Consider the following 26,145-nt stretch of genomic DNA (forward strand, 5'->3'; position numbering starts at 1 on the left):
AATACATTGACAATTTTCAAAGAATTGTGTAAAAAAATTAATTTTCTGGTTTCTCCTGAAGAACACTTTTTGTAGCCACTAGGTGGCGGAGTTAATTACATCAAGCTGGCTTGTGCGGGGGTGGGGGGGTGGGGGGAGGGGTGGAATTCAGATAGGGAAGCAGGCATTTGAATTTAAATTCAATCTTGTTTTAATTCTGTTTTGGAGCCTGTTAATTACTAAGTTTAAAAAACATATTGTCCTAAGAAATATTTGCAGGATAAATCTGAGATAAAGACCGTGGTGGATGACTTTCTTTCTCAAGCTAAAGATGGTATGAATTTCTCTTCTACATTGTTTCCAAATTCAGTCATTTTAGGGCTTTGACTAGATGTAAATTCTTTCCATTCTTTATTCAGTTAAATGAATGTCAACTCAGTTTGCCCTTTTGCTCAGAAGTGATCTTTTACTGTCAGAATGTGGCAACCTCCTTTGTTTATTGCATCTGGCAGATTTGAGTCTCTGGGACTGACCCCTTCCCAAGTCCCCCCCCCCCCCCCCCCCCCCAGAGCTCTTCCTCAGCTTCCATCCCCGTTGATTACCCTCCCTCATTCCGAACAGCTTCAGAGAGTCCTGGATCTTCGGTTTTCTCTTCTGTAGGAAATCAGGTATCTTGCCAGCCCTGCCTTTTGTTTAAAAAAATTTTTTCAAAAGCAATTTGTTTATTTGAAAATACAGGGCTTCCCTGGTGGTGCAGTGGTTAAGAATCTGCCTGCCAATGCAGGGGACATGGGTTCGAGCCCTGGTCTGGGAAGATCCCACATGCCATGGAGCAACTAAGCCCGTGCGCCACAACTACTGAGCCTGTGACACAACTACTGAAGCCCACACTCCTAGAGCCTGTGCTCTGCAACAAGAGAAGCCACTGCAATGAGAAGCCCTCGCACCACAACAAAGAGTAGCCCCTGCTCACCGCAACTAGAGAAAATCCATGCACAGCAACAAAGACCCAACGCAGCCAAAACAAAACAAAACAGAACAAAACAACAACAACAACAGCAACAACAACAACAAATATATATATAAAGTACAGCTACAATCACAGGCTTGCATCAAAGAGGCTCTTATTTTGAGGGGGAAAATGAATGTACACATCTGGAAATGACTTGGAGGTGTTGAGATAGGGATGGACAAATAATCCTAAATTTATCTCCGTATCATTATGAGTTATTATGATAGTAAAACTGTCCTTTGTTTTTCTGTGTACAGGTCTGTGAGTTTTAATACATGTATAGATTCCTGTAACCAGTACCATGATCAGGATAAAGAACAGACCATCACCCCCCAGACTCCCTTGTGCCAGCTCTGTTTTTAGTCACACTAAAATGTTGCTGTACAATATTGTGCTTATATTTAATGATTTAAAAAAGCGTGGTGCCACTTTCTCTGGCCATCACAGTTTCTGATGAGAAACCACAGTCATTGGATTACCCTTCTCTATAGGTAATGGGTCATTTTTGTTTGGCTATTTTCAAGGCTTTGTCTTTAGTTTTTAGCAGTTTGATTATGATATATCTAGGCTTGTACTTCTTTGAGCTGGTTCTGTTAAGGGTTCATTGAGCTTCTTGAGTCTGTCTGTTTGTGTCTTTCAGCAAATTTGGGAAGTCTTCAACCATATTGAAAAGTAATTGTTTCAGATACCATTTGTTTGCCTCTCCAGATGTCCTTTCCATATTTCTCTGTGCCCCAGAGGGGTGTCGTATACGGATCATATCATTGCCCAATGTCCCATGACTTCCTGTTAGGTTTGGCGAATAGGGAAAACTAGCAAGAGGTAGAAATGGGTAGTTTGGGTATTTATTCCTCAGGATGCCTCGCTGCAGAATCATCTCAGGCTGGCTGTGTTTCTCTGGGAAAGTGAGAGCTCAAATCAAGCACCATCTCCATCAGGTTTCTCTGTCTCTGGCTGAAACACAGTAATTGCTCCCCTTCCTCATTTTTTGGGTTTAGATGATGATACGCTCCCCTCCACCTTGGTTAGCAATCCTGGTATGACAAAATTCATACCAGGGAGTGGGGATCAGAGTCTCTCTTTCTTTCATCCTTCATTCCCAGGCATTTGGGCCTACAGTCCCAGGACCAGCCTCAAAGAGAATCTGTTTTCAAGGCCGGCAACTCTAGACCCAGACTGGCTGTTGGGAGTGGAACGAGCTTTGTAGGTTTGCTGTTGCCTCATTCTCCTCTGCCTCCCTCCAGCCAAGAGAAATACCCTAAGCAAGAAACTGGGAGCAACAGCACGAGAGTTTATTATCATCATTGCTCAAGAGGGGACATGAAGCAGGCAGGATGGTGAAGGTGAGCAGGAAATGGACCAGAGCAGCTCTGATGGTTGGTGGTGCAGGGCAGTGGCAGTGGCCATGGGGGAAGGATAACTGGGGCCAGGGGAGAGCCTCTCTTCCCGGCCTGGTTCTTCTTCCACGAGGCAGATGCTGGGACACCCAGTCCAGGTGGAGCTCCAGACATGAGTCCTCTGGAGAAGCAGGGCTAATTTCACTCACTCCCAGCAGTTTCTTCCAAGGGAGGGTCTCTTTTCTAAGGGAAAAGGAGGGGGTGGGACAGCCCATGGGGGAGAGAAAGTGTAAATACTCTGTACCAGGGCAGCTTAGTTCTGGAGCCAATCAGATCCACCATCAGCCTCATGGTACCTGATGCAAAGAGCCCCAAGTTCCCACCATGTACATGGACTTCCCTAGCTTCCTAGGGTCTCTTTTTCAGATTTTATTTTTTTGATGTGGACCAATTTTTTTAAAGTCTTTATTGAATTTGTTACAATATTGCTTCTGTTTTATGTTTTGGTGTTTTGGCCGTGAGCCATGTGGGATCTTAGCTCCCTGACCAGGGATTGAACCAGCAGCACCCCCTGCATTGGAAGGTGAAGTCTTAACCGCTGGATTGCCAGGGAAGTCCCTCACTAGGGTCTTTGGACTGGGTGTTACTTGGTCAGGGACAGGGGGTCTCTGGGCTGGGCCACTACTGGGGTGGAAAGACAGGAATGATGCCTCTTGACACTCACTGTAATGACACTTTTCTCCTCCCCAAACCATCCGTTCTCCATTCCTATCTCCCCTGGACAGCACTGCTGCCCCAAACACACAGACACAAGCTTTAGGCACTCACCTCCTTAGATCGGTATTTTCTCCAGCAGCACAGACACAGGGGGACCAGAGATGCTAGAAGCAGCAGAGCCCAGACCCCCAACAGCATGGCATTGATGCTTATGAACAGGGCCTGGGGACAGAGGACCGAAGCTATAGGCACCCAGAGAGACTGTTGCCATTTGTGGTCTGTCTTCACGCTGATCATGGCACAGGGTCACTCTCCACCCCATTCATCCCATCCCCAAGTCGGTAGCTTCTGGGGTGGGGGGAGGCTGAAGAAGGAGCCCGGGGTGGGGGTCAGTGGGTGTGGCATGCAGGGAGCGGCCAGTAACCCCTGTCACCGGGTCTCAGCGTCCTCCTCTGAGCAGCGATGGGCTTGGGCTGTGGTCTGGTTCCCTGACAAGCCCAAGACTTGAACATGCATCTAACACCTTCGCAGCTCTTCACGTATTTGCAGTATTAGCTCCTTTATTATGAGTTCAGTGTTTGTATTTCCCACAGATCTGTACCTCCCACAACCATAGGAACCGCTTCTGTTTCGTTCGCTGCCACGCTGTGGTGACGGGAGACATGCTCAAGGCAGAACAGGTCACGCCCTTCTTGGTGGACAGCCTCACTCTCCTCCACTGTCTGACCCTCCCTGCCCTCCGCCTGCTGCCTTCCCCGGCCCGGCTACCTTCAGCATGTTCACATAGGAGGTGCACAGCTGCAGCCTTCCCTCGTCTGCACTCGGAGAGCTGGGGGCCCCGGTGGGCCTCCAGGAAGGGGAGACATCACAGATACCATTAAAGAGAAAATGGTGGTACTCATGGAAACTTCTAGCCCCAATGATGATGGCGGCTGTGGCCGTGGAGAAAGCTGCCAGGGCGAGCAGGGTCCTCAGCAGGGCCTGGTGAGGGCAGTGTGCAGAGACAGACCTTGGAGACTCAGTGTCTCTGGAGCCCAGCCCGGGACGAAGAGCGGGAAGTCTAGTGGAGGGGGCGTGGGATGGGCGGCCCGCTGGGGGTGGCCTCCAGCTTCCGGGGCTGGTGTCAACCCCTCCCCGAACTCACCCAGTAGGTGCCACCTCGTTTCTCATAAATGAAGGCGACAGCTCCAGCCAGCACAGCCTGGGGAGAGATTGAAGCAGCAGGGGTAGCTCGGGGCAGCCGAGCCCCACCCCCAGCAGCCTGCTTCTTTTTCCTTCCTCAAGTCCCACAGGCAAAACCAACCGTCCTGCTGGCCTTTCCCCACAGCACCCCACGTGGACCCGAGGTTTTGAGCTGAGCTCTGTTGTCTTCAACGGTGAGGGTATTGAAGGCCGAATCAAACGCCCGAGGCTGCAGGACCCTCTATTTTAGGGACATCAAAACTGCTCATGGTCAAGCCGGGTGTAAGCCCCCCTTTCCTTCTCCAAAACCCTGTCTTTTTAAGCAACACCAGGTGCTTTATGAAAGCTCCAGGGCGGTGGGGTGAAAGGTCCGGGGTGTTGGAGGAGCTCTCAGTACAGGATCAGCATCCGCTGCCTTGGGGTGAGGGCAGGCGCTCGTTCCAACAGCGCTCAGCCTCCCACCCAGCGGGTCTTCCAGGACAGGAAGTCTGGCTGATGCCAAGGGAAAGATGGATCTGAATCCTGTTTGGCAGTTCTGTCGCTAATCTCAGTGTTTTCGGCCGTGGGGTGGATGACGATCATTACTTTGGGCTCCTCTCTTAATCGATATGTGTGTTTTGCTCTTGTTCTGTGAGGGTGGGCAGGACAGAGGGCGCCTCCTTCCTGCTATGATCCGCCCACCCATCTCCTGCCGCAGGTGGCACACGTCCATCTGCTGACATAGCTGCCATTGTCCGGTGAGCCCCCCTGGACTTCCCCTGTGTGCAGGGCCTGCAGAGGGCAATGGGAAACCACCGGGAGGGGGGGTACATCTCCCTTGTACACACGCTCCAGCACGTTCCACCTCCCTCCATCTCAGTGCAAGTGCCTGGAAATGAGTCCTGTCCTAGATCCTTAGCTGATCTGCTGCTGAAGGTGGGAGAAGAGGTGGGAGAAGCCCGGTGCAGGGACCCGAGAGAGCTGACCGGTGACCGTGGCTCTCCCAGCCCTTAGCTCAGCTGGTTTCCCGTCTGTAGAAACCTGGTGTCAGCCTAGAGATCTGGGAGTCTTTTCAGCTGCAAACAGTCTACATTCTGATGGGGTCGATGGTGGTGGTCTCTCACCTCTGATAGGGGGTCCCTCTGCCCACGGTCCTCCCGCCCCACTCACCACAGCCCCTGTCCAGATGGGGGCTCCCGATCCAGGCAGCGTGGTGTAGTAGGAGATGAAGAGGAATCCCCCCAGGACCCCACTGAACACCCCCAGCATGATCTGCACCGCCTGAAAGATGAAAAACCCAAGAACCCGGATCCCGGGTCCCAGGCCCAGTCTGCGTCTAAGCCTCAGGGGAGTTTTGAGGACTTTCCACTCCATGTACTAAAGGTTAGAACCCTATGAAAGGGGAAGAGAGAGAGAAGAGAGGAAGAGAGGGGGCACGAGAAGGGAGAGGACAGGAGGGGAGAGAAGGCGAGGGGAGGGGAGAGCTAGCCCACGCTGGGCCGTGAGAGGATGAACTCCGGGTTCCACCAGCTGGGACTTTAAATGGTCAGGGGCTCCTCTGCACCCTTCAGCCCACAGCCCACCCTACCTACAGCTTTCACTGAGAGGCCAGTAAGTGAAGGAAAGGCCGGAACTTGATCTCTAGGAAGAGCATAAGCATCCCACTCAGAGAGAGGTTGGCTGGGAGAGCGTGCAGCCAGAGGAGGGGGCTTACCCTTCCCAGTCTGGGGAGCCTGGGCGCCCGTCCTCGCCCTACTCACCCAGGAGGCCACCAGCAGCCGGCGGTGGCCCAGGGCCCGGGAGGCGGCGTGCGGCGAGGGCACGTGGGGCTGCAGCAGGGGACACCTACTCAGCAGCAGCTTGGCCAGAGCCGACTCCTGGTGGATGTCCACCTTGATGTAGGTGGGCTGGGGAGCCCCATCTGCCATCTTCAAGCTGGTGGACACCCGCCTGGGAGGGAGGAAGGGGGCGTCAGGGGGAAGAGTTGGCAGGAGGTTTGCACAGATTCCATGGGAGCTGGCGAGGCCCCCGGTCACAGTGCAGCATCTGGGACCTGCCTTGAGGGGTGTCATGTGAGGGATCCCTGCGTCTGCTGAGGCTGTGGCCACCGCCCAGCCCACTGGAGCTGCCCTCTTCACCCTAGACCTGCTGTGTCTCCCCATCCTCCACCCACGGCCTCAGGGTCTGGACCAAGCAGTGCCCTGGAGCCCTCACCTCTCTCCTTTCTGCTCCCAGCCCGCTTGTGTGATCACGGCCCTCACCCTGGCTTTCCCCCCTGCCTCTCCCCCTCCAGAGCCCTCAGGCTGCCGGACAGAAGAGAGTCCTGGCTGCCTGTTGAACTACTGTTGAGGTATCTGCTTCCCAGCTGAGCCCGGGGACCCACCCCCTGCCCCTACATATCTCCCTTTCCATCAATGGCTACTCAGCCCCACGCTGCCTGTTCAAACTGCGCCCCCCAACCCTCTGCATGAAGCTGTGGGTGCAGATGGAGGCCCAAGGCCAGAATGACTTGACTTCAAACGGGGACGAGGCTGTACCTGGCCTCCACTCCTGCCGCCTTCCTGGATGCATGTCCTCTACACGGTGGTCGGTCCTTCCCTCCCCAGCAAGTTCTGGGGGGCCTTTGAGGGGGCAGGATGTGGACTCCTCTGGGGAGGGGCCCTGTGAGAAGGGTCTCTGGGAAAAGGCCGCCTGGGCTGAGGGTCTGCCTCACCTGCTCTCCTCAGGGACTGGCAGTCACGGTCGAGGGTGATAGGAGGGCTGGGGACGGCTGAGTGGGGGCTGAGAACCAGGCAGAAAGGAGAGGGGTTTGGTGGAGCTCCAGAAAGGGAAGGATGAGGCAACTTCTCAGCACACAGCTGGAGCAAAGGGCCCCTCCAGGGTTTTCTAGCTGCCAGGGGAGATCACTTGGCTCCGACGCTCTGGAGAGCACAGAGGAGACTGCAGAGCTGACCAGCCCTGGAAAATCCCCCATCCCCACCAGGGCAGGGGTTTTCTGAACAAGGACTTGCCTGTGCTGTGTGCACCGCAGCGTGTGTGCTGCGTAGGGATGAACACGCCAGCGTGTGCGTGTCTGTGCGCTCTGCCTTCTCCCGCCAGCCTGATTATCTACTCAAGACCAACCCCCCCGCCCCCAGAGGGGCCCCTTTGGGCCAGCTCTTTTCTGGGAAGTCAAGACGCTGAAGGTCAAACCCTCATCACTCCACCCCTTCCTTCTGCTCTCTCCCACCCACTGCCGGGTGCCTCAGCTCTGGGCAGCTCTGCTCCACTCGGCCGCTGGTTCCCAGAGGACAGCAGGTGAGCAGGGCCCTCAGGTGAGCAGTCCAGGTGACCCGTCCCAGGAGACTCTCAGTGCAGGACCCTCTCTCTTTCTCTCGAGGAGTCTCCAAGACCAGTCCCCAAAGCCCCCATCCTGTCTCACAGGATGCCATTCTCCCCCCATTCCTGGTCCCTGTAGGACTTCCTTGGGAGGGAGGGATACACTAGATAGAGGACGTGACACTAGGAAAATGGCTAGGGAGGTCGGGGGGCCCGTGCCTGGCCGCGTCGGCTGGACTCTCCCTCCCCAGTGCCTCGTATCTTTATTCTGAGGGTGGGGTGACTGAGGCTCGGGTGGTTTCCTGGTGAGAGGTCCTTCAATAGCCAAGGCAGAAGGCGGAGGGCCCAGGGTGTAGCTGGGATCCTGGCCCTCTCTCCCCAGCTTCAGGGGCACAGGGAGGAGCTGGGCAGAGAAGAGTGTCCAAGGCAGCAGGGAAGAGCCCCACACCCTGGGGTTAGGGTGGCATGAAAGGGGATCTGCATGGGGCTGGCCTGGCTCAGAGGAAGAGCAGGATCTAGGTTGAGCTGGGGATTGGAGCTGGGGGTGAGGCGAGAGGGGAAAGCAGTGGTATCCGGAGGGCTCAGAGGGAGCCGGAGCCCAAGGCACATTCTGGACTCTGCAATATGGTGCTGACCGCTGGGTCCCAAGGAAGATCTGGCCAGAATCCCGGCTGGGCTTCCTTGTGTGTCTGCGAACAGGTCTGAACCTCCTTGCACGTCTGCAGAATCGTCAAACACCCGTCCTTTATACTGCACGGAGGCCAGGTAGGTGAGGAGTGAAACTGCTCTGTAAAGTTCATACGATACAAACGGGAAGGCCTTAAACTTATTGCTCTTGCTGGTGTTTTTAGAATTGTTATTAATAATGTTATGATTTAAACAGTGATAAGTAGGATGTCCATGAGAATTACCTGGAGAGGATTTCCTTTGGAGCTAGGCAAGTTGATTCTAAAGTGCCTAAGGAGAAGTAATCTAGCAAAAGTGGCCATGAGGGGCTTCCTTGGTGGCGCAGTGGTTGAGAGTCCGCCTGCCGATGCAGGGGACACGGGTTCGCGCCCCGGCCCGGGAAGATCCCACATGCCGCGGAGCGGCTGGGCCCGTGAGCCATGGCCGCTGAGCCTGCGCGTCCGGAGCCTGTGCTCCGCAACGGGAGAGGCCACAACAGTGAGAGGCCCGCGTACTGCAAAAACCAAAACAAACGAACAAACCAAACCAAAAACAACAACAACAAAAAAAGTGGCCATGAAAGAAAAAAGTAACGTGGGGGGGCAGGTCATGAAAGAGCTCAACTAAATATTAAAGTCTATACTCATTATTAAAATTACAGGAATGTTGCATGACTCATCAGATCCACCAATGGGCAGAATATAAAGACTAAAATAGGCTTGGATTCCTATGGGAATTTTATTTTTGCTCAGGGGAGCATTTTAAATCAGTGGGAGAAAGATGATATATTCCGTAAACAGAATATACTCTTTAGAAGTTAACCATCTGAAGAGGACAAACCAAAGCCAACTTGGACCCATTTTTTCCAACTTACAAGGTAAATTCCAGATGGCTCAACATTTAAATGTGAAAACTGAAAACATAAAAGCACTTAGAAGAAAACATGGATGAATTATTATTTTATAATCTTGAAATGGGAAAGTCCCTTTTAAGTACAATATAAAACCCAGAAATCATAAAAAATGACTGAAACCTTTGATTATATAAAAATACAAATGAAGTCAAAACTAAATCACAAATTGAAAGCACTATCTGTAACTCGCGTCGCCGATGGTAATTTTTCAAATACACGAAGAACTCCTATAAAGACCAAAACAAAACAGTAACGCGAGGAGTTCATAGGATATGAAAGGAAAGCTCGCAAAAGAAGAGGAAAAAGGCTCTTAAACATATGAAAGATGACCAACCTCACTCATAATAAGAGAACTGATACTGGAGTAGTCACAGAAAGCAGACTGGTGGTTGCTTGGGGCCAAGGGTTGGAGGGGTTCCTGGGGAAGGGACATTAGGGGACTTTTTGCAACATAGAAATAGTTCTGTATCTTCACTGTAGTTATGGTTGCACATAGGTACACATTTGTTAAAAGTCACTGAGATACACAATTAAAAGGGGGCATTTTATTGACTAAAAAGGATTAAAATCTACAACGGAATGTCATTTTTCCAAGAGACGTTTGAAAAGATTAGAAAGTTTGCTGACACCTTCTGCTGGTCTTGGGGAGGAGCAGTGGACACTCTTGGAATTGCCCTTGTATGAGAATTGCATGGAAGTAACTCCGTGGAGGGAAATACCTTTTAAAATTACAAATACACATTCCCATTGACCTGCTGATTCCACATTGCTTGTAAGAAAAAAAATAAAGGTCTATAAATAGGGGACTGCTTAAAACAATTATGATGCATTCGTACAATGGAATACTATGCAGCCATAAAAACGAGTGAGGACGCATTTTATGGACTGATGTAGGATTACTATTATTATTTTTTTTTTGCGGTACACGGGCCTCTCACCGCTGCGGCCTCTCCTGTTGCGGAGCACAGGCTCCGGACGTGCAGGCTCAGCGGCCATGGCTCACGGGCCCAGCCGCTCCACGGCATGGGGGATCTTCCCGGACCGGGGCATGAACCTGTGTCCCCTGCATCGGCAGGTAGACTCTCAACCACTGTGCCACCAGGGAAGCCCGATGTAGGATTATTTTTAAAAGATGGTTCTGTGAAGAAATCATTGTGCAGAAATTGTGTATGCTATCCTGCCGTTTGTGGGAAAAGAGGGAGAGAAAGAATATTTTTACATGTTTTTATATGCAAAAAAGTCATTGTAGGATATATTAGAAAATGATACTATTTTTCCACCTGGAAGACAACTAGCTGGCTAGGAGAGAAAGAAAAGAGAGTGGGTTTTAGCAGTATACCCTTTTTTATCTTTTGATTTTTTTTTTAACCATATGAAAGTGTTACGTATAAATATGTACACTATGTTGCTGAAATAATTCAGATTCCTTTCTTTGTCAGTCCCAAGACCCAGACAAACTGTATCTGACCATTTTGGGAAGAGGTCCAAGAGTCTATATGGTGAAAACTCTAGAGGTGATTCAGATTTGCATCCCAGATTAAGGTCACTGTGACAGAGACTTCCCTGGTGGTCCAGTGGTTAAGACTCTGTGCTTCCAAGGCAGGGGCCGTGGGTTTGATTCCTGGTTGGGGAACTAAGATCCCACATGCCGTGACTTGGCTTGACTCAAAGACTGTTTTCTCTCCCTGCACTCATGCAGTGTATTCCTTTTTCCCTTACTTAGATCTCAAACCTCACTTCTGTGCATCTCCCCAGCAGGCAGGATGACCCAAAACATGCTGGCTGTGAATGGAGTCGATGTCGTCTCTCCGCTGTCCCAGCCCACTCACATCGACATCCACATCCATCAGGAATCTGCTTTGGCACAACTGCTAAAAGCTGGGAGCTCCCTGATGGAGCGCCTGTCCCACCATCCTGCCAAGGCCAGCATAAGCTACGGACAGCTGGCACTAGGGGTAAGGGCGGGATGGAGAGGTGGGTTAGCAAGGTGACACAGAGGAGGGTAACGCTCCTTCTTCAGTACGATGCGGAAAAGGAAAGTGGGTTGAATCCTCCTGAAAACTCACTATTCGTATCCCATCTTGTTTGGGAAAAGAACGTTTGGGAAGTTTCGCCACAGAGATTTAGATGGAAAGGAATAGTGGATTCCTTCTTTGGGGCAACGTGAGCGGTCCCAGCCAGAGCTGGGGGTGGGGTGGGCGGAAGTGTCCCTGGAGGCTGTTCATTCAGGTTGATTGAACCCACGTGGACAGAGGGCCTGTGATGCAAGGCAATATGATAGGCACTTTGGGGGAAAAACTTCAGAGAGAATATCTAGGTAATAACCTGAAGGTGCCCAGCGTCCATCAGAAGGGATCAGGCAACTACACTAATGCCTAAAATTAAAGGTAGCTCAGGTGACATCCTTGGGAGGCAGGATGGCGTCCTGCAGGGGTAGGCATCTGAGCCAGACCTTGAATGGAGAAGCAGCGTGTTTAGACAGATAGAGGTGGAAGATGGAAGAAAAGGAATTTCGAGTTAAAAGAATGGCAAGAAAGAGGGCAAAGAGGCCAGAAAGCATAGGACAAGTTCTGTCAGGGTACAGAGAATGGGACTCATGGCTGATTAGACTGGAAATACAGACCAGGGCCATATTGCTGAGAGCCTTGAGTGACAAGGTGAGGAGTCTGCTGTCCTGAATCAGCTTCGATAGTGGGAAGACTGTGGAGGGATTCTGAGCAGGTGCCTGAACTTCAGGCAGCCTCACAGCCAGGAGGTGTGCAGGTAAGAAGCAGGGAGGGTCTGCACCTGCAACGTCGCAGCAGAAATGAGGAGGAAAGAGAGGAGTCCAAATCCTTTGTGGATGGGGTTGCCATGACTTGGGAGTGAGTGGATGTGGAGTACAAGGGAGGAGAGGAGTCCGGGAAGATGCTGAGGTTTGGAGTGAAGGAGACCGGAAAATTGGAGCCCTGGAAGTCAGTGAGGCAGACACTGAGGGTGTGCCTAGGGTCTGGAATTTGGACGCAATGAATCTGAGAAGCTGGCAGGACATGTAGGTGGTGACGTCCAAGAGGCTGTGATAGTTGGATCCTCCAGGAAGCAGACGTTGAGTGGGAGTTGGGTGTGCGAAAGGTTTATTGGGGTGTAACATCCATGCAATGAAAAGGGCAGGAGCAGGGCTGGGCAGGGGGAGACATCAGATCATGAGGCAGGGCTGACGAGGTCTGGGCCCGCCCAGTGGGGAGCTCGGGAGCAAAGACCGCCCATCACAGGAGTTCCGTGTTAGCTGAAAATGGCCCTTGAACCACTGCCTTGCTTAATCATTGGCTGGTTAGCCACCCCGAAAGACTGTACCCTCAGTTTGAAAGATGAAGGGACCTTGAAGGCGCTGACCACTGTAGGCTGTCAGCTAACCACTCTCCTTTCCTGAAGGAGGTCATCATGGCCCATCATGGATGACGGGCTTCCCAAGGGAAAATGAGGAGGAAAAAAAGGAGGAATCATCAGGTGGGATGACAAATTGTGGTATTCAGGGAAAATGGGATTTAGAAAAGAATGAAGGATAAAAGGCTGGCAAGTCAGAGAGATGAGGGAGAACCAGGACGGGCTGCTTCACGGACGTTAAGGGAACAGAATTTCCAGAATCGGAGCTGCGGAGAAGTCAGGGCAGAGGAAGAGGAGAGGAAAGCCACCTAGGTGGGAACTGGGGGGCTGCTCCTGGAGCAGGTGACTCACGGGAAGGGGTGTGGCTTTCCGCATCTCTTGCAGGTGACCCAGATATTGCTGGGGGCTATGAGCTGTGCTCTTGGAGGGCTTCTCTGCTTGGGGCCCTGGATTCAGCTGCGTGCCTCAGGCTGTGCCTTTTGGGCAGGGTTTGTGGTGAGTACGAAAGGGGTTGTGAGCTCTGAGGGAGGCAAGTGTTTATGGACAAGGAGAAAGAAAGTTCCTTTTGGACCTGAGTCAGGGATTTGGGGAAGAGACCACAGACCCAGAGTCCAAATGCTCTCTGTTATGAGGAGGCTGCCTTGGGGGGGGCAAAACCCTTCCACCCTCTGCTTTTCTCTTTAAGGCAAGGCTGGGAATAGCAGGGCAGTTGTAGGTGGAGTCCTGTCCATCTGCTAGGTTTCTTTGCCTGTTCCTTGGATTCTGCTTCAAATTGGCTGTTCTGGGGCCTGTTGGGAGAAGTTTGATGGGAGTTCATTTCAGGACAGCCAACTGGAGGACTTTTCTGGTGTCTTCTCTACCTAGGCCATTGCAGCAGGAGTTGGGGCCATTGTCCATGAGAAACACTGCGGCAAACTTTCAGTGAGTCTGGGCATCCTCTGTGCCCCACCTTGTCCTCTTCCCCCTCCTATGTCTCTGTTTTCCTGCCCTATTTTTCTGTCTTCTCCCCTTTGGTTTCAAATATCCTAAGATCTTTCCTGGAGGGGTAGGGAGGGTTTCCTCAGCCAGGAAGCTGGGGAAGAGGAGACCGGTTTCAGGCCGGGACCCCACGGCTCTGCTATCCACAGAGGGAGTCTGCAGCCGGAACCTCTCTCTCCTAGGGCTTCATATCAAGTCTGCTCACCCTGGCTGGCATTGCCACGGCCGTGGCCGCCGTTGTCTTCTGTGTGAATAGTTTAACCTGGCAACCTGTCTTCTATGACATCAGCTCCGTGTATGATTCCTTAGTCCCTGACACCCCCACCTTTGGGTACGAAGAGACTAGACTAAGCGATTCCTATTCATCATGGAGGGAGGAGCGCTGCAGAAGCTACATGCAAATGCTGACGGTGAGAAAGGAGAGTCAGTCTTCCAGGACGCGTCACAGCTGTGCATTGGGGAATTGGGGCACCTGAGGGCAGAGATGTAGGCTCTCTGAGTTTCGACCTCATCCGAGGTCTTTGGTTCAGGAGGTTTTAACTTAATCTGAAGCCATTGTTCAGATCCTCATGGCATGAAAATTCCCTGAATCAAAGGGGATGAGGACAAAGAGGAGACATTGAAGTGAGGATTTCATGAACCACCCTTCCGTCTTTTCTGGTGTGTGGCTGTTATCAGTTATCTATTACTGCATAACATACCACCCCAAAATGTACTGGCTTAACACTGCAATTTACTATTACTTCTCCCATTCTGTGGGTTGACTAGGCTCACATGGGCAGTCCTCACTTGCATTTTCTCATGCAGCTGCAGTCAGGTGTCAGTTGAGGGTGAAGTCATCTAAGAGCTTGACTGGGCTGGGCCACTAAGATGACACACTCACACAGCAGGGAGCTCAGCTGGGGCTATCAGCCAGGGAGCCTACAACGGCTTCTCCATGTGGCTTGGGCTTCTCGTAGCCCAGCAACCAGGTTCCAACAGGGAGCATCCCACTGTGAGCATTTCAAGAGGTAGGAAATGGAACCTGCCAGGCCAAATAAGGGCCACCCCATAATTGACCTAGTGTCACTTCTACTGTATTTTGTTGATCAAAGCACTACCAGGCCCTTCCAGATTCTAGGGGGTGGAACAGTGGATCCCACCTCTTCACAGGGGGGAGGTAAGGTCACATTGCAGGCAAGCAGATGGGATGGAGTCAGTGGCTGCCCCCATAGTTGGAAGATGCAATCTGCTTTGGTGGGAAGTAGTTAGTTGGCCAGGGTCTGATCCCACCTGGGGTAGCAAGATGATAGTAACAGCAGAAGCAGAGGAGCAGACTCCTGACTGTAACTGTTTTCTTCTTTTATCTTCAGGATTTGTTCCTAGGAATCCGTGGTCTGCTCCTGGCCATCTGTGTCCTGCAGGTCATTGTATCCTTGGCTTCCCTGGGCATGGGTCTCCGACGCTTCTGTGGCCAGAGCTCCCGGGCCCTGGTGAGCTGTTAGGGAGGCACTAGGGAAGGAGAGGATCTGGTTGGTGGAGCTCTAGGGATGGCAAGGACAACGGGGCAGGAACACTGCTGAGCAGGGGTCACGCTCCCCCTCACTCAGCCCTCTTCCCGTGCTCCGCTCTGCCCTTCACTGTCCGGGGAGCATGACCCCATCATGTGTCCTGGGTTGAATTCTGCCTTCTGCCTCTGCGCCCTTCTTTGCTCTCATTTCCCCACGTTCCCCTCTTTCCCACGTCCTAGGTCTTGTCTAGCTCCCCTTCCTCCATCACCTTTTTCTTTCCTCCTTCTTTCATTTGTCTGATTTCCAGTTCTATGGAGCTAACTCTACTCCAACCTTTTCCTCCCAAGAATTGATTTTCCTCCTGTTTTTTTTTTTTCAGGATGAAGAAGGGTCAGAGAAGAAGCTGTGGGGGGAGAATTCAGTGCCTCCCTCTCCCCACAAGAAGAAGAGCACAGCTGTTGTCCTGTGAGCAGCCAAAGACCCTGCCTGGACCCTGCATGTCCCCCCAGAGTAGCCCAGGGCCCCTCACTGCCCCGTCCCTCACACTCGCTTCCTTAGGCTGCCCCTCCTCTCGCCAACACCCTCACCCGCTATTCCCACTCCAGGGTCCTCAGTTCAGTGAACAGGTATTGTCACATTTTCCCCAATGCTGATTAAACAGAAACAACCACAAAAAATGATTTTGTGCAGAAAGGATGTAGTCTCCCTTTGTTGATACGCACGGTGCGTTGGTACACGTGGAATTAAATGAGAGTTATGGAACATATGGAAACAAGGTCCCAATAAGACTTAATTTACGTTCTGCTCTATATCCCAAGTGCAAAAACTCCTTTTCATGATTTCCTTCTGTTCAGTGTAAAGTGAAAATAACTCTTACATACTTAGAATCTTTTTACCTGCTAAGGTTTTCTTGAAGCATCTATAACTGATCAGTGGGCTTTACAGAACCATGTGAGACATGAAGCAAGATCATTTCCTCCCTCCCTCCCTTTCTTCCTTCCCTTCATCTTCCTCCCCCTCTGTCTCTTTCCTTCCTTCTTCCTTCCTCCCTCCCTCCTTTCCTTTCTTTTTTCTCTTTCTCCCCCATCTCTCTCTTTCTCTCTTGTTTTTTGCAGTAATTACTGTTGGTTCTCTCGCTATACACACACACACACACACACACACACCCCTGTTATTCTTCAATTTCATTGTAAATGATACGATTGATTAGTTTTTCACTTTTAAAATTTTCTATGTACAATGTAAGTATATAGACGTAAGCACTTCTGCTATGGACCCAGGTTCATTTGTCCAATGTGCAGAAAGCCAAATGCTGAGATGCTGAGGTGTGCAGCAGAGAAAGTGTTTGTTCACGAGGCAGCCAAGCAAGGAGACAGGAGAACAAATCTCATATCTGCCTCCCTGAAGGTGAGGGGCTTGAGATATTTATGGGATAGAGAAGCAGGGTGGTCTTAGGCATGGAGAAAGGTGATTGGAAGTAGGGAAAATGTGAGGTAGCTGGTATTCCATGCCAGCATATCTGAGTTACATGCTTCTTCAGGGGATACATGTCCAAAAATGGAGGTACTTAGCATGATCTGAGGGTGGAGTTTTCACCCCTCTGATGTCAAAAGGTCACTCACTGGACCCCTGGGCAGGCCCAGTTTTAGGGTCGTTGGTCCCAACCAGTCTTAGCCAGCTTAAACTGGACAGGAGCCCACTCCAAGCCTTGGAAAACAACTTAAGCCCCCGTTACTATAGTGACCCATTCATCAGAGGTGTTATCTATAGGGGGCCACTAAGGAGTCAAAAAATGATTAAGACAAGCTTAGTCAGTGAACGCAGGTTACAAGGGAGGGGTTTTTAACAAGCAGCTCCCTTCCCTGCAGTTCTGTAGGATGAGCTCAAGAATTTCTGTTAGTCACCAGTTTCTGTTAGCCTTATGGTGCATGATTTCATCTCCGAAGGGTAAAAAAGCGGCCATGGTCTGTAGAATTAAGACGTCATAGGGATTCTGGCATTTTCGGTTCCAACATAGTGAGCAGACTTGCATTTCCATTGCGGTTTTATGAAATCTCCGAGAGGTAGGTGTTATTACTAGTTAGAAGACCCACAGCAGAACTGGCTGGGAGCCCCGCCTTTACCCCCTGCACAATCCTGCCCGACGATGTGGTGTTGGCAGGGGCAGAGCTGCTGGTACGGGTGAGGCATAGCCCCACCATTGGAGGTAAGGGTGGTGGGCTTATAGATAGAGATTTGTAAGCAAGCTTGTGTAATAAAGGTCAAAGGGATGAGGTGGTATTATGTTCAGACTATTGGACAGTGCTTGGCAAATTACGCCCTGAGGGGCAAGTCTGGTCTGCCACCTACTTCTGTAAATGAAGTTTTATTGAAACACAACCACACTTCTTGGTTTACACATTGTCTATGCAACAAGGGCAGAGTTGAGTGGTCTCAGTAGAGACTAAATGGCCCACAAAACTTAAAATAGAGTTTGCCGTCCCCTGGTGTGGGAGACCCCAGTGGAGGAAGTAGCTAGTCCTACTGGGTGATTGACAGGAGCCGGGGAGCCTGTGCTCTTGCTTCCCCAAATGTGAATCTAGCATGGGCAACAGGGAGAAGGCTTTGCCCCACCCTAGACTGGCTGAGTCAGGATTTGCATTTTCTCAAGATTGGCAGGTGCTTCGTGCCCCCATCACCTTTAGAGAAGCACGGAGATAATCACATCTAGGTGTCTTGTTCAGATATAGAACAAGCCCCTTTGAATTTGATGTCTTTCATTCTTTTGATGCATTTGTTAACCTTAGCATTTTAAAAAGGAATTTTCGTGAGAAGAAACAACAGCAGGGCAGACGCAAAGAGGAAGCACCTTTCCTCTCTTCCTTAGCTTAAGATGCTGTGGGTTTTTTGTGGTTCGGTATTTCTAAACCGTCCCTTTAGAGCTGGATTCGATAGAAATTCTTTTTGTTTTTCATTCTGGTAAATAAACGACAACTTGGTAGTTTGCTCATTTGTTGATTTTGCTGCTGTTTTTCTAGCATGAAGCGATCTCTTACTGTCAGAGTCTGGTAGCTTCTTTCTTTTCCCCCTGACGTCTCTGTATGTCTCTGAGGGAAGGGGTCGCCCCTGCATCTGACTTCTCCCTCTCCCCCATTTCTTCTTTTCTGGGCTCCACTGCCCTCCCTCTCCTTACCCTGTGAATAACCTTGGAAGTTTCATAATCTTTGTTTTTCTTTTCTGTAGGAAATCAGATATCATCCCCTTCTCCCCTTGCTTTTGTTTACTTGGAAAAACCAACAGTTATTTGTCTATTTGCACAACTCAGTTTCGGTGACCAGATTGTATTTATGCAACTGACTTCATGACCCTGGGATCCAGCAATTAATCACAAGCCTATTTATATTTACTGAAGTGTTTAAAACCATTCAGAGTGTAAACGGGAAATGGTTCTATTTTTCTTTTCCGATCACTGCTTTTTGTGTGTGTGTGTGTGTGTGATACGCGGGCCTCTCACTGCTGTGGCCTCTCCCGTTGCAGAGCACAGGCTCCGGACGCGCAGGCTCAGCGGCCATGGCTCACGGGCCCAGCCGCTCCGCGGCATGTGGGATCTTCCCGGACCGGGGCACGACCCCGCGTCCCCTGCATCGGCAGGCGGACTCTCAACCACTGCGCCACCAGGGAAGGCTCCAATCACTGCTTTTAACTGTGTTTTGTCAGCTCCCCATTTCCCCATTGGATATTGGTCCTTTTAACATCAGGACCAGATTCCAGATTCCACAACCTGGTCATTAAAATGGTCTCATGTTTGGTATACAAGACCCAGTTCTGGTCATGTTTAAAACTGCAGTCATCAGAGCTTGGGTCCCCCTGTCAGCAGAGGCCGCTGCTTGGACTGGGAGGGTTAGGGATGTGCTGTGCTAGTGTGCGGCCCCTCCCTCTCCTTCCGGTTTCCTAAAGAGTCCTGAGGGAGGCAGGGGAGGGGATGGGGGTCCGGGCTTTCTTGGCTCAGCTGGGGGCCAGTGACCATTTGCTGATGTGATGTGGGTAGTGTCTGTTCTTGCGCCATCTCGGAGGCATCTAGGAATTTCCCTGCCGGCTGCTCTGTTAGCTGCGGGGCTCAATCGGGAAAACTTCCTGGAAAAGTACATCCTAAGGAGACAGCTATGAAATGCCGGGGGTGGGGAGGGCTTTCCTGCGGTACGAGTATTCACTTACTATTTCTTGCCCCTGCAAGGCCCAGAGTCTCTTCAGAGATATTTCAGTGGATGGGATAAAGCCCCATCGCCTCAGGCTCCACAAAGAAGGCCCTGGAGCCTCAGATGCAAAGAATTGCTCACAAAAAAGTTTGCAATTAATTTTTATGGGAAACTAACAGATGTGTGGACACGGGGTGGGGGGACGGGGAGGGTGGGATGAACTGGGAGATTAGGTTTGACATAAATACACTACCAGCTGTAAAATAGATAGCTAGTGGGAACTTGCATATAGCACAGGGAGATCAGCTTGGTGCTCTGTGATGACTTAGATGGGCAGGATGGGTGGGGGGATGGGAGGGAGGTCCAAGAGGGAGCGGATACATGTATACGTACAGCTGATTCATTTTGTTGTACAGCAGAAACTAACACAACACTGTAAAGCAATTATACTCCAATTAAAAAAAAAATCCTTTCTGAAGTAGGAAGCAGACATTATGAAAGTGTTCATTTCCACGGTAGGTACTGCTTTGAACTTCTTCAGCGTTTATTGCTTTAGTTTATTTCTCCCTCTCCCATCTTCAGTGCCCCACTCACTCCTCATTCAGGAGGATTTCTGCTTTCTTAGTGGTTTCCTTTGAAATCTTTTTTTTTTTTTTTAAAGCATGTGCACTTAACTAAACAAATTCTAAAGGTAACCAGTAACCTTATCCTCTACCTGAAAAGTACTGCGCCTTTAGAATGCTCCTTGTTAAATGATATTCTTATCTTGAGTTTTAGTTCTATATTGACTTATTTCAACCCCATAAATTAAATATTTTATTCTTTTCGTATACTCAGTGTTTGTTTAACTTTACCTATATTTTTATTAACGGGTAAAAAGCTCTCCTTTTCCTCCTGTAATTCAGGCCTTCTTTCTGATATCCTTTTTCTTCTTTTTTGAGGTACATCCTTTAAACGTTTCTTTAATAGTAAAGATCTCTTGGTGGTAAACCTTCTTAGTTTTTATTTATCAGAATATTCCTTATTATACCTGGCTCAAGATAACTAGTTTCACTGGATATACCATTCCAGCTTTAGTTAATTATATCTAATTCTGGTTGCTTTTGAGATCTTTACTTGTCTTTGATGTTTTGAAAATTTACTTCAAAATGTGTAGGTGTGCATGAATTTATTTTCCCTTGAAAATTCCTCCTGAGAAAGTATTTTTAAAAATTCCAAGTCTCAGAGTTCACACAATTTTTTTTTTAACCTGGGAAACTCTGAATTATGCCTTTGAATAATTCCTTTCCCACATTCTCTCTAATATTTCCTTCTGAAATTTTGATTTGCCGCATGTTAGACCCTCTCACTCTAGCTTCCTTATCTCCTAACCCGGTTTGTGCTTTTTATTTTTCATCTCTTTATTTCTACCTGCTGTGCTCTGGTTAAATTCTTCATAATTACTTACCAAGTTACCCAATTTCTGCCTCAGTTATGTATAATCTGCTTTTTCCGTTCCATTAAATTTTAAGTTCCATTTTCTAGATATGATATTTGCTTCTTTTTCAGATCTTCCTGCTCCTTTTCGATATTTTCTTGTTCCTAAGTCATGCCACCAATGACCTATTTTATTTCTCTAAGCTTACTACATTATTTTTTTATTTTCTGTAACAGAAGTACCAAGTTTGAAGTCTTTGCTGTTTTTTCTCCCAACTCTCCCAACTCTCACCAATACTGTCTTATTTATTTTATTAACATCTATTTATTTTTATTAATTTTTTTTTACCATTTTGACCATTTTTAAGTGTATAGTTCAGTGACATTAAGTACATTCGCATTGTTGTGTAGCCATCACTACCATCCACCTCCAGAAATTTTTGTTATCCTAAATGGAAACTCTGTACCCATTAAATACTAACTCCCCATTTCCCCCGCTCTCCAGCCCCTGCTAACCCCCATTCTGCTTTCTGTCTCTATGAATTTGACTATTCTATGTACCTCATATAAGTGGAATTATATAATATTTATTATTTCGTGTCTAGCATAATGTCTTCAAGGTTCACCTATGTTGTAGCTTATATCAGAATTTCCTTCCTTTTTAAGGATGAACAGTATTTCATTGTACGTGGCACATTTTGTTCACCCATTCTTCTGTTGATAGGCGATTTGGTCTTGAATTGTAATGGTAAATAAACCCTCCTGTCTTGTCTATACAAGAGTGATATCAGAGAGAGTTGGGAGGACAGCTTCTAAATATTTGCTGGATGAATCAATAAACGGCATGAATTATTTTTTGCAGTGTGAGTAGAGTTTTGTTTGAGCTAATTATACTGTCTGCAGTGGGATCAATGGGATGTATTTGCGGGGTAATAGAGTAGGGCAACGATTCTCAGTGTGGGATTAGAATAACATTCCCACTAGGAATGAGAACCCCCTGGAGGCTTTCACAAGCTATCCTACCGTTCTTGGTTGAAATATCTTGGTTCCACCTTTGGAACCAATGGACTAGTGTTAGTATGCAGTTTCATAAGTAGATGGCCCCAGCATTCACCATTCCCCAATTTTCTAGACACAGCCCTAGATTTCCATTTGGGGATCCAGTTTTTCCTCATTGTCTGGCTGTGTGTTCATGGTGGGGCTTTATCCTCAGTTCCAGGCATAAGGCATGTGACCCAAACTTAGATTAAGCGCAGATCATTTCCCACAGACCACGGTGATTGTTTCAGGAGTGGGCCCATTGCCCAAGTCTGTCACATTACAGTAAATCTTAGGGCTACCAGGAAAAGCTCTTGCGCTTGAAGAGTGCAAGGTTCACTTGAAGAGTGAACTTGAACCTGCAAGGATGTAAAGTTGGAGCTGTAGCCGCCACCTCGCCCCCACGAGAGGTTCTCCTGGAGCTGCCAAAGACCACACCCCCTCCACGGGCTCGAGAATGAGGACAACCTGTGGAACGCAGAGCTGAGAGGTGGGAAAGAACCACTCCTGAAGGTGTTGCTCGAGCTCTGAGTTCAGCAGTGCCTGAAGCTGGGTTGAGCCTTGACATTTTAGCACGTGCCCAGTAAGTAGTCGTTTGCTTAAGCCTCTTGCAGTTTGAAAGAGTTCTAATTAATAGGCTGAGAGACTGGGCTAAGGTAACTGGCATTTAAATGGGTGCCCAGGAGTCCCCAGGTCCCACATCCTAGGGTGCTGCACTCCAAACCGCCTGGGTGGGCTGCTGTTTTGTGGGGGTGAACCCAGGTGTACTTACTCCATTGCTGTTACTTGGGGGGATAAAACATTGTGATTTGGGGGTTGGAGGGAAATCACATGTGCCCCAATATGGTTTTTACATTCTACTGCCTCCCTTCCCCCCATTTTCCATGCCCTTAGGAGAGAATTTGGTTACAAAAATATATGTGCGGCATAACAAGTTGTATACATTCTTTGCAACGAATGCAAATATACACATGCATATATATGTATATGTATTTATATACTCATAGGATCGGTTTTTGGAAGGAAACACCAAAACTGGCTCCCCTGATTGCCTGGAGGGATGGAAATTGGACATCAGGAGATGAAGCAGGGGGACTTTTCATGGTAGACTCATTCCTACATTTTGAGTATTCCCTAATCAGAAAAGTAGTTTAAATTAAATTATTAAAAAACTAAAATATTTGAAGACTTCCACTCGATCCCTTCTATCCTCGCTAACCCAGTGCCTGCTGGGCCTTACCACCAAGCCCATCTGCTTTGTCACTTTACTACTTTAGATGGAGACGACAACATGACATGATCCAGGGATGGTCCGCATGTGCAGAGAACCCAAAGCACAGTCAGGCTTTAGGCAAAAGAGCACAAAAAACACGTCAACTGCCAAGAGCCTTTCTCTAAAATGATTGCGCAATCTCTCTGGGGAGAACTGAGGTTTCAAGTAGGGCTATGATACTGCATAGGAAAGCCCCTGTTTCTGACATTTGGGGGGTGGGGAGTCCCTGCCTGATGGACCAGAGTCGCTAATCAGGCTGCCTGGGCAGGGAGGGCCCCCGGGAAAGTTCCCGCGTGGAGGCCACAAGTTCAGGCTGCCGTCACCTTCATTTGTAGGAATGAAGACCAGGTACCTGAGGAAAGCAGAAGCCCAGCGAACTGATAGAGAAGCCCTGAGATGCAGAAGGGAAATTAAGACCATTCAAATAACATCTTTAGCAAGATGAGGAATTGCATTAAATATTGCATCTATCAGCATAAGAAAGTGCTATCGATAAGGACAATTAACAGACAAGAGTTACTTAGAGATTAAAAATATGGTTGCTAGGGCTTCCCTCGTGGCGCAGCAGATGGGGGTCTGCCTGCCGATGCAGGGGATGCGGGTTCGTGCCCCGGTCCGGGAGGATCCCACGTGCCGTGGAGCGGCTGGGCCCGTGGGCCGTGGCCGTTGGGCCTGCGCGTCCGGAGCCTGTGCTCCGCAACGGGAGAGGCCACAGCAGTGAGAGGCCCGCGTACTGCAAAAAAAAAAGAAAAAAAATATGGTTGCTAAAGTTAAAAAAAATCCAAAGAAAATCTAGAAAAGAATGAAAAAGAGGTATGAAATATGAGAGAAGGGAATAAGAGCAAAAGAAGGCCATCCCTGTGGCCATGGCTCTGTTAGAGAAACATCCACCAATAGCGGTGTCTGCAAGAGAGAACAGAGAAAAATTAACATAAAGAAAACTGCAGAGTTAAGAAAGACTTCAATTTGCAGAGTGAGAAGGCCCATTTAGTGGCCAGCACAAGAAAGAGGAAAAAAAATAGACTCTTTCCCACGTAGACCCATCTTCATGAAAGGATAAGAAGATTCCAAAAGTTAAATAACAACAATAATGATTTGGTTGCTTGCAAAGGTATAGGAGTTAGATTGGCATCAGACCCAATCAGTCTAAGCTGGAGGACAAATGGAGAAATGTCCTCAGCATTTTGAGGGAAAATGATTTTGAATCGGCGTTTTGATAGTGCAAGTCAATCCAGTTCTTGAATGAAGGGGCAGAAAAATACTTTATTTTCACAACATCTGGAATTCAGAAAGTTTGCCTCCTACTCACTTTTTAGTGATAGCTATTTGAAGGTTTGCGCTGGCAAAACTAGGGAGAGACCAACCCAAAGGAGAGATGGGCTCTCCCAGGGCATGTGATCCAGAAGAAGAAGGACAAGAGGTGCGGTTGGCGGCAGGAGGGAGGTGGAAGTTGGGGGGGTGGATGAGGGAGGAAGGGCAGGGTGAGGATATTTCATCTTCCCTGTGAGAACCTAGAAAGTCACTCCTGTTGACGGAACAAGGCCGGTACTCATAGATAATGAAGGCATCATTGGCTGAGAAAAAAGTAAAAATGCCAAAGAAAACTCGAAAACAACTTAGAAAGGGCATATATGAACTTAAGTTATGCATAAATAAGTCCTCAAACCACATCATCTTGGTGTGCACCAACATTATCAACACATGAATGAAACATTCAATTTTGATTAATCTTTATTGTCTACATACTTCATTTTATTTTGAATATTTATAATTTCAAATAGCATTACTTAGGGATTGAGCCCTAAAAGTACAAACGTTAAAGGACATTTTCAAGCACAAAAAACTATAGCCAATTGCAACACACGCACCCACGCGCCCTCAGAGCACATTTTCTACTTTCAGCGATCAGATCTAGTTTCATCTCTATCCCCCTCATATTTCCTCTCTTTGGAGAATTTGTTTTATTGTGAAGGGTGTTTGCTGGTTTCTGTAGTGAAGAGCTGTGTTTAATACCAGATGAGACTCACATTATCTCCGCTGCCCAAATTGATCTTCAGAGGACCTGGTTTCAGAAAATAATACAGGAAGGATCTGCAAATGTTTAGTGATTATTTCTGGTATTACATTTTTCATCATTCGTGGACTGATGACCATTTATGGAAGATGCTGGGAGTCAGAGGAAATCACGGCTACCCAACTGGAAGAATTAGCGGCATGTGTAATTAACCAGGATCCAATTGAGGCTTTAGCAGCAGAGAAACGGAGAGACGCCAGCTCAGTATGATCTTATATCAAACCTGAACATCTTTGGGTATTTGGGCCTTTTAAAAGTTTCTTGAACACTTAAAAAATAGAAATAAATACTGGCCTTAAAAAAAAAATCTGATTAGTCTTTTATGGGGGACATCACTTAGCGCTGGTTTTTCACCAGCTCAGCATGCATTCCTGCTCTTTCTGGGAACAGGCCCCTGGGCTCCTTTGGAAACAGTCCTCCTCGGCTGTAAGCCCTTGAACCTTAACTAAGTGACTCTGACTTCACCAGTTCTCAACCCAGGACTGGCAGGATGCAGGGCATCATGTGAGGCAGGGTAATCGGTGTATCCCAGCCCCAATGCTTAGGTATGGGCTTGGGCTCCAAGGCTGTCCCACAAGACTCAGTCCTGGGATTTTTTTGTTGGAGGGTTGAGGAGAGAGAGAATATAGCAATGACTGAAGCTAGATACATTTCCTTTTCTGTTGAAGCTGTGTGAGTTGTACTTCTGTTTCCTGCAGCAGGAGGGGCCTGAGGGATTGGTTAGCTTACTTAGAACTAGAAACAAAATTGTAAAAGTGATGAGAATGTTGCCAAGCACACAGAACAGGCCAGGCTGACTGTCATTGCTGAGAGTGGACCAAAAAGTAGGAAAGCACACCAAAATTGGCAAAGGCATCTCAGGTTTCAGAAAGTTATCCACAGATATCCGTCCCTGATTCTGGGACCGGACATAATTGCTTACAAGTAGGTGAGTTTGGGGCTTCCCTGGTGGCGCGGTGATTGAGAGTCCGCCTGCCGATGTAGGGAACACGGGTTCGTGCCCCGGTCCGGGAAGATCCCACATGCCGCGGAGCGGCTGGGCCCGTGAGCCATGGCCGCTGAGCCTGCATGTCCGGAGCCTGTGCTCCGCAACGGGAGAGGCCACAACAGTGAGAGGCCCGCGTACCGCCAAAAAAAAAAGTAGGTGAGTTTGAAAGACAGCAGCCATCGTGCACAAATTGTAAAAACGTGTAAAACCAATCACTAGAATCAGTAATTTAAAGTATTTTTTCAAT

At 48.8% G+C, this 26,145-nt stretch overlaps 2 protein-coding genes across 14 annotated transcripts in view; one reads left to right on the forward strand and one right to left on the reverse strand.

The window, feature by feature from the left end:
• TMEM176B (transmembrane protein 176B) overlaps positions 1–15,627 on the forward strand; it is a 179,031-nt gene extending 163,404 nt beyond the window's left edge. The window contains exons 1-8 of one of the 13 annotated variants that reach the window (XM_033408254.2): positions 7,417–7,503; positions 8,250–8,289; positions 10,859–11,058; positions 12,851–12,961; positions 13,331–13,387; positions 13,627–13,854; positions 14,797–14,916; positions 15,314–15,627. In XM_033408254.2, coding sequence (XP_033264145.1) covers positions 10,867–11,058; positions 12,851–12,961; positions 13,331–13,387; positions 13,627–13,854; positions 14,797–14,916; positions 15,314–15,403 — 798 coding nt within the window. In that variant the 5' untranslated portion in view covers positions 7,417–7,503; positions 8,250–8,289; positions 10,859–10,866 and the 3' untranslated portion in view covers positions 15,404–15,627. Of the gene's footprint in view, positions 1–7,415; positions 7,521–8,177; positions 8,290–10,334; positions 10,618–10,858; positions 11,059–12,850; positions 12,962–13,330; positions 13,388–13,626; positions 13,855–14,796; positions 14,917–15,313 lie in introns of those variants that run through there. The other 12 variants (XM_012537259.3, XM_049715033.1, XM_033408252.2 and 9 more) reach the window with 12 other exon arrangements.
• TMEM176A (transmembrane protein 176A) lies at positions 2,783–6,982 on the reverse strand. Its single transcript, XM_033408257.2, has 6 exons — positions 6,744–6,982; positions 5,967–6,156; positions 5,377–5,487; positions 4,190–4,246; positions 3,814–4,026; positions 2,783–3,267 (listed from the first exon to the last, which is right to left on the reverse strand). Exons 2-6 carry the CDS (start codon positions 6,132–6,134, stop codon positions 3,145–3,147), a joined length of 672 nt encoding a protein of 223 aa, XP_033264148.1. The 5' UTR covers positions 6,135–6,156; positions 6,744–6,982; the 3' UTR covers positions 2,783–3,144.
• Positions 15,628–26,145: the final 10,518 nt, after the last annotated feature.

The sequence above is a fragment of the Orcinus orca genome, chromosome 9 (assembly GCF_937001465.1).
Source record: "Orcinus orca chromosome 9, mOrcOrc1.1, whole genome shotgun sequence".
NCBI lineage: Eukaryota > Metazoa > Chordata > Mammalia > Artiodactyla > Delphinidae > Orcinus > Orcinus orca.

Coding starts and splice junctions, on each gene's coding strand:
- TMEM176A (XM_033408257.2), bottom strand. CDS start 6,134: ATGGCAGATGGGGCTCCCCAGCCCACCTACATCAAGGTGGACATCCAC. Junction 5,488..5,966: donor GGCTGCTGGTGGCCTCCTGG/GTGAGTAGGGCG, acceptor TTCATCTTTCAG/GCGGTGCAGATCATGCTGGG. Junction 4,247..5,376: donor CCATCTGGACAGGGGCTGTG/GTGAGTGGGGCG, acceptor ATCTCTCCCCAG/GCTGTGCTGGCTGGAGCTGT.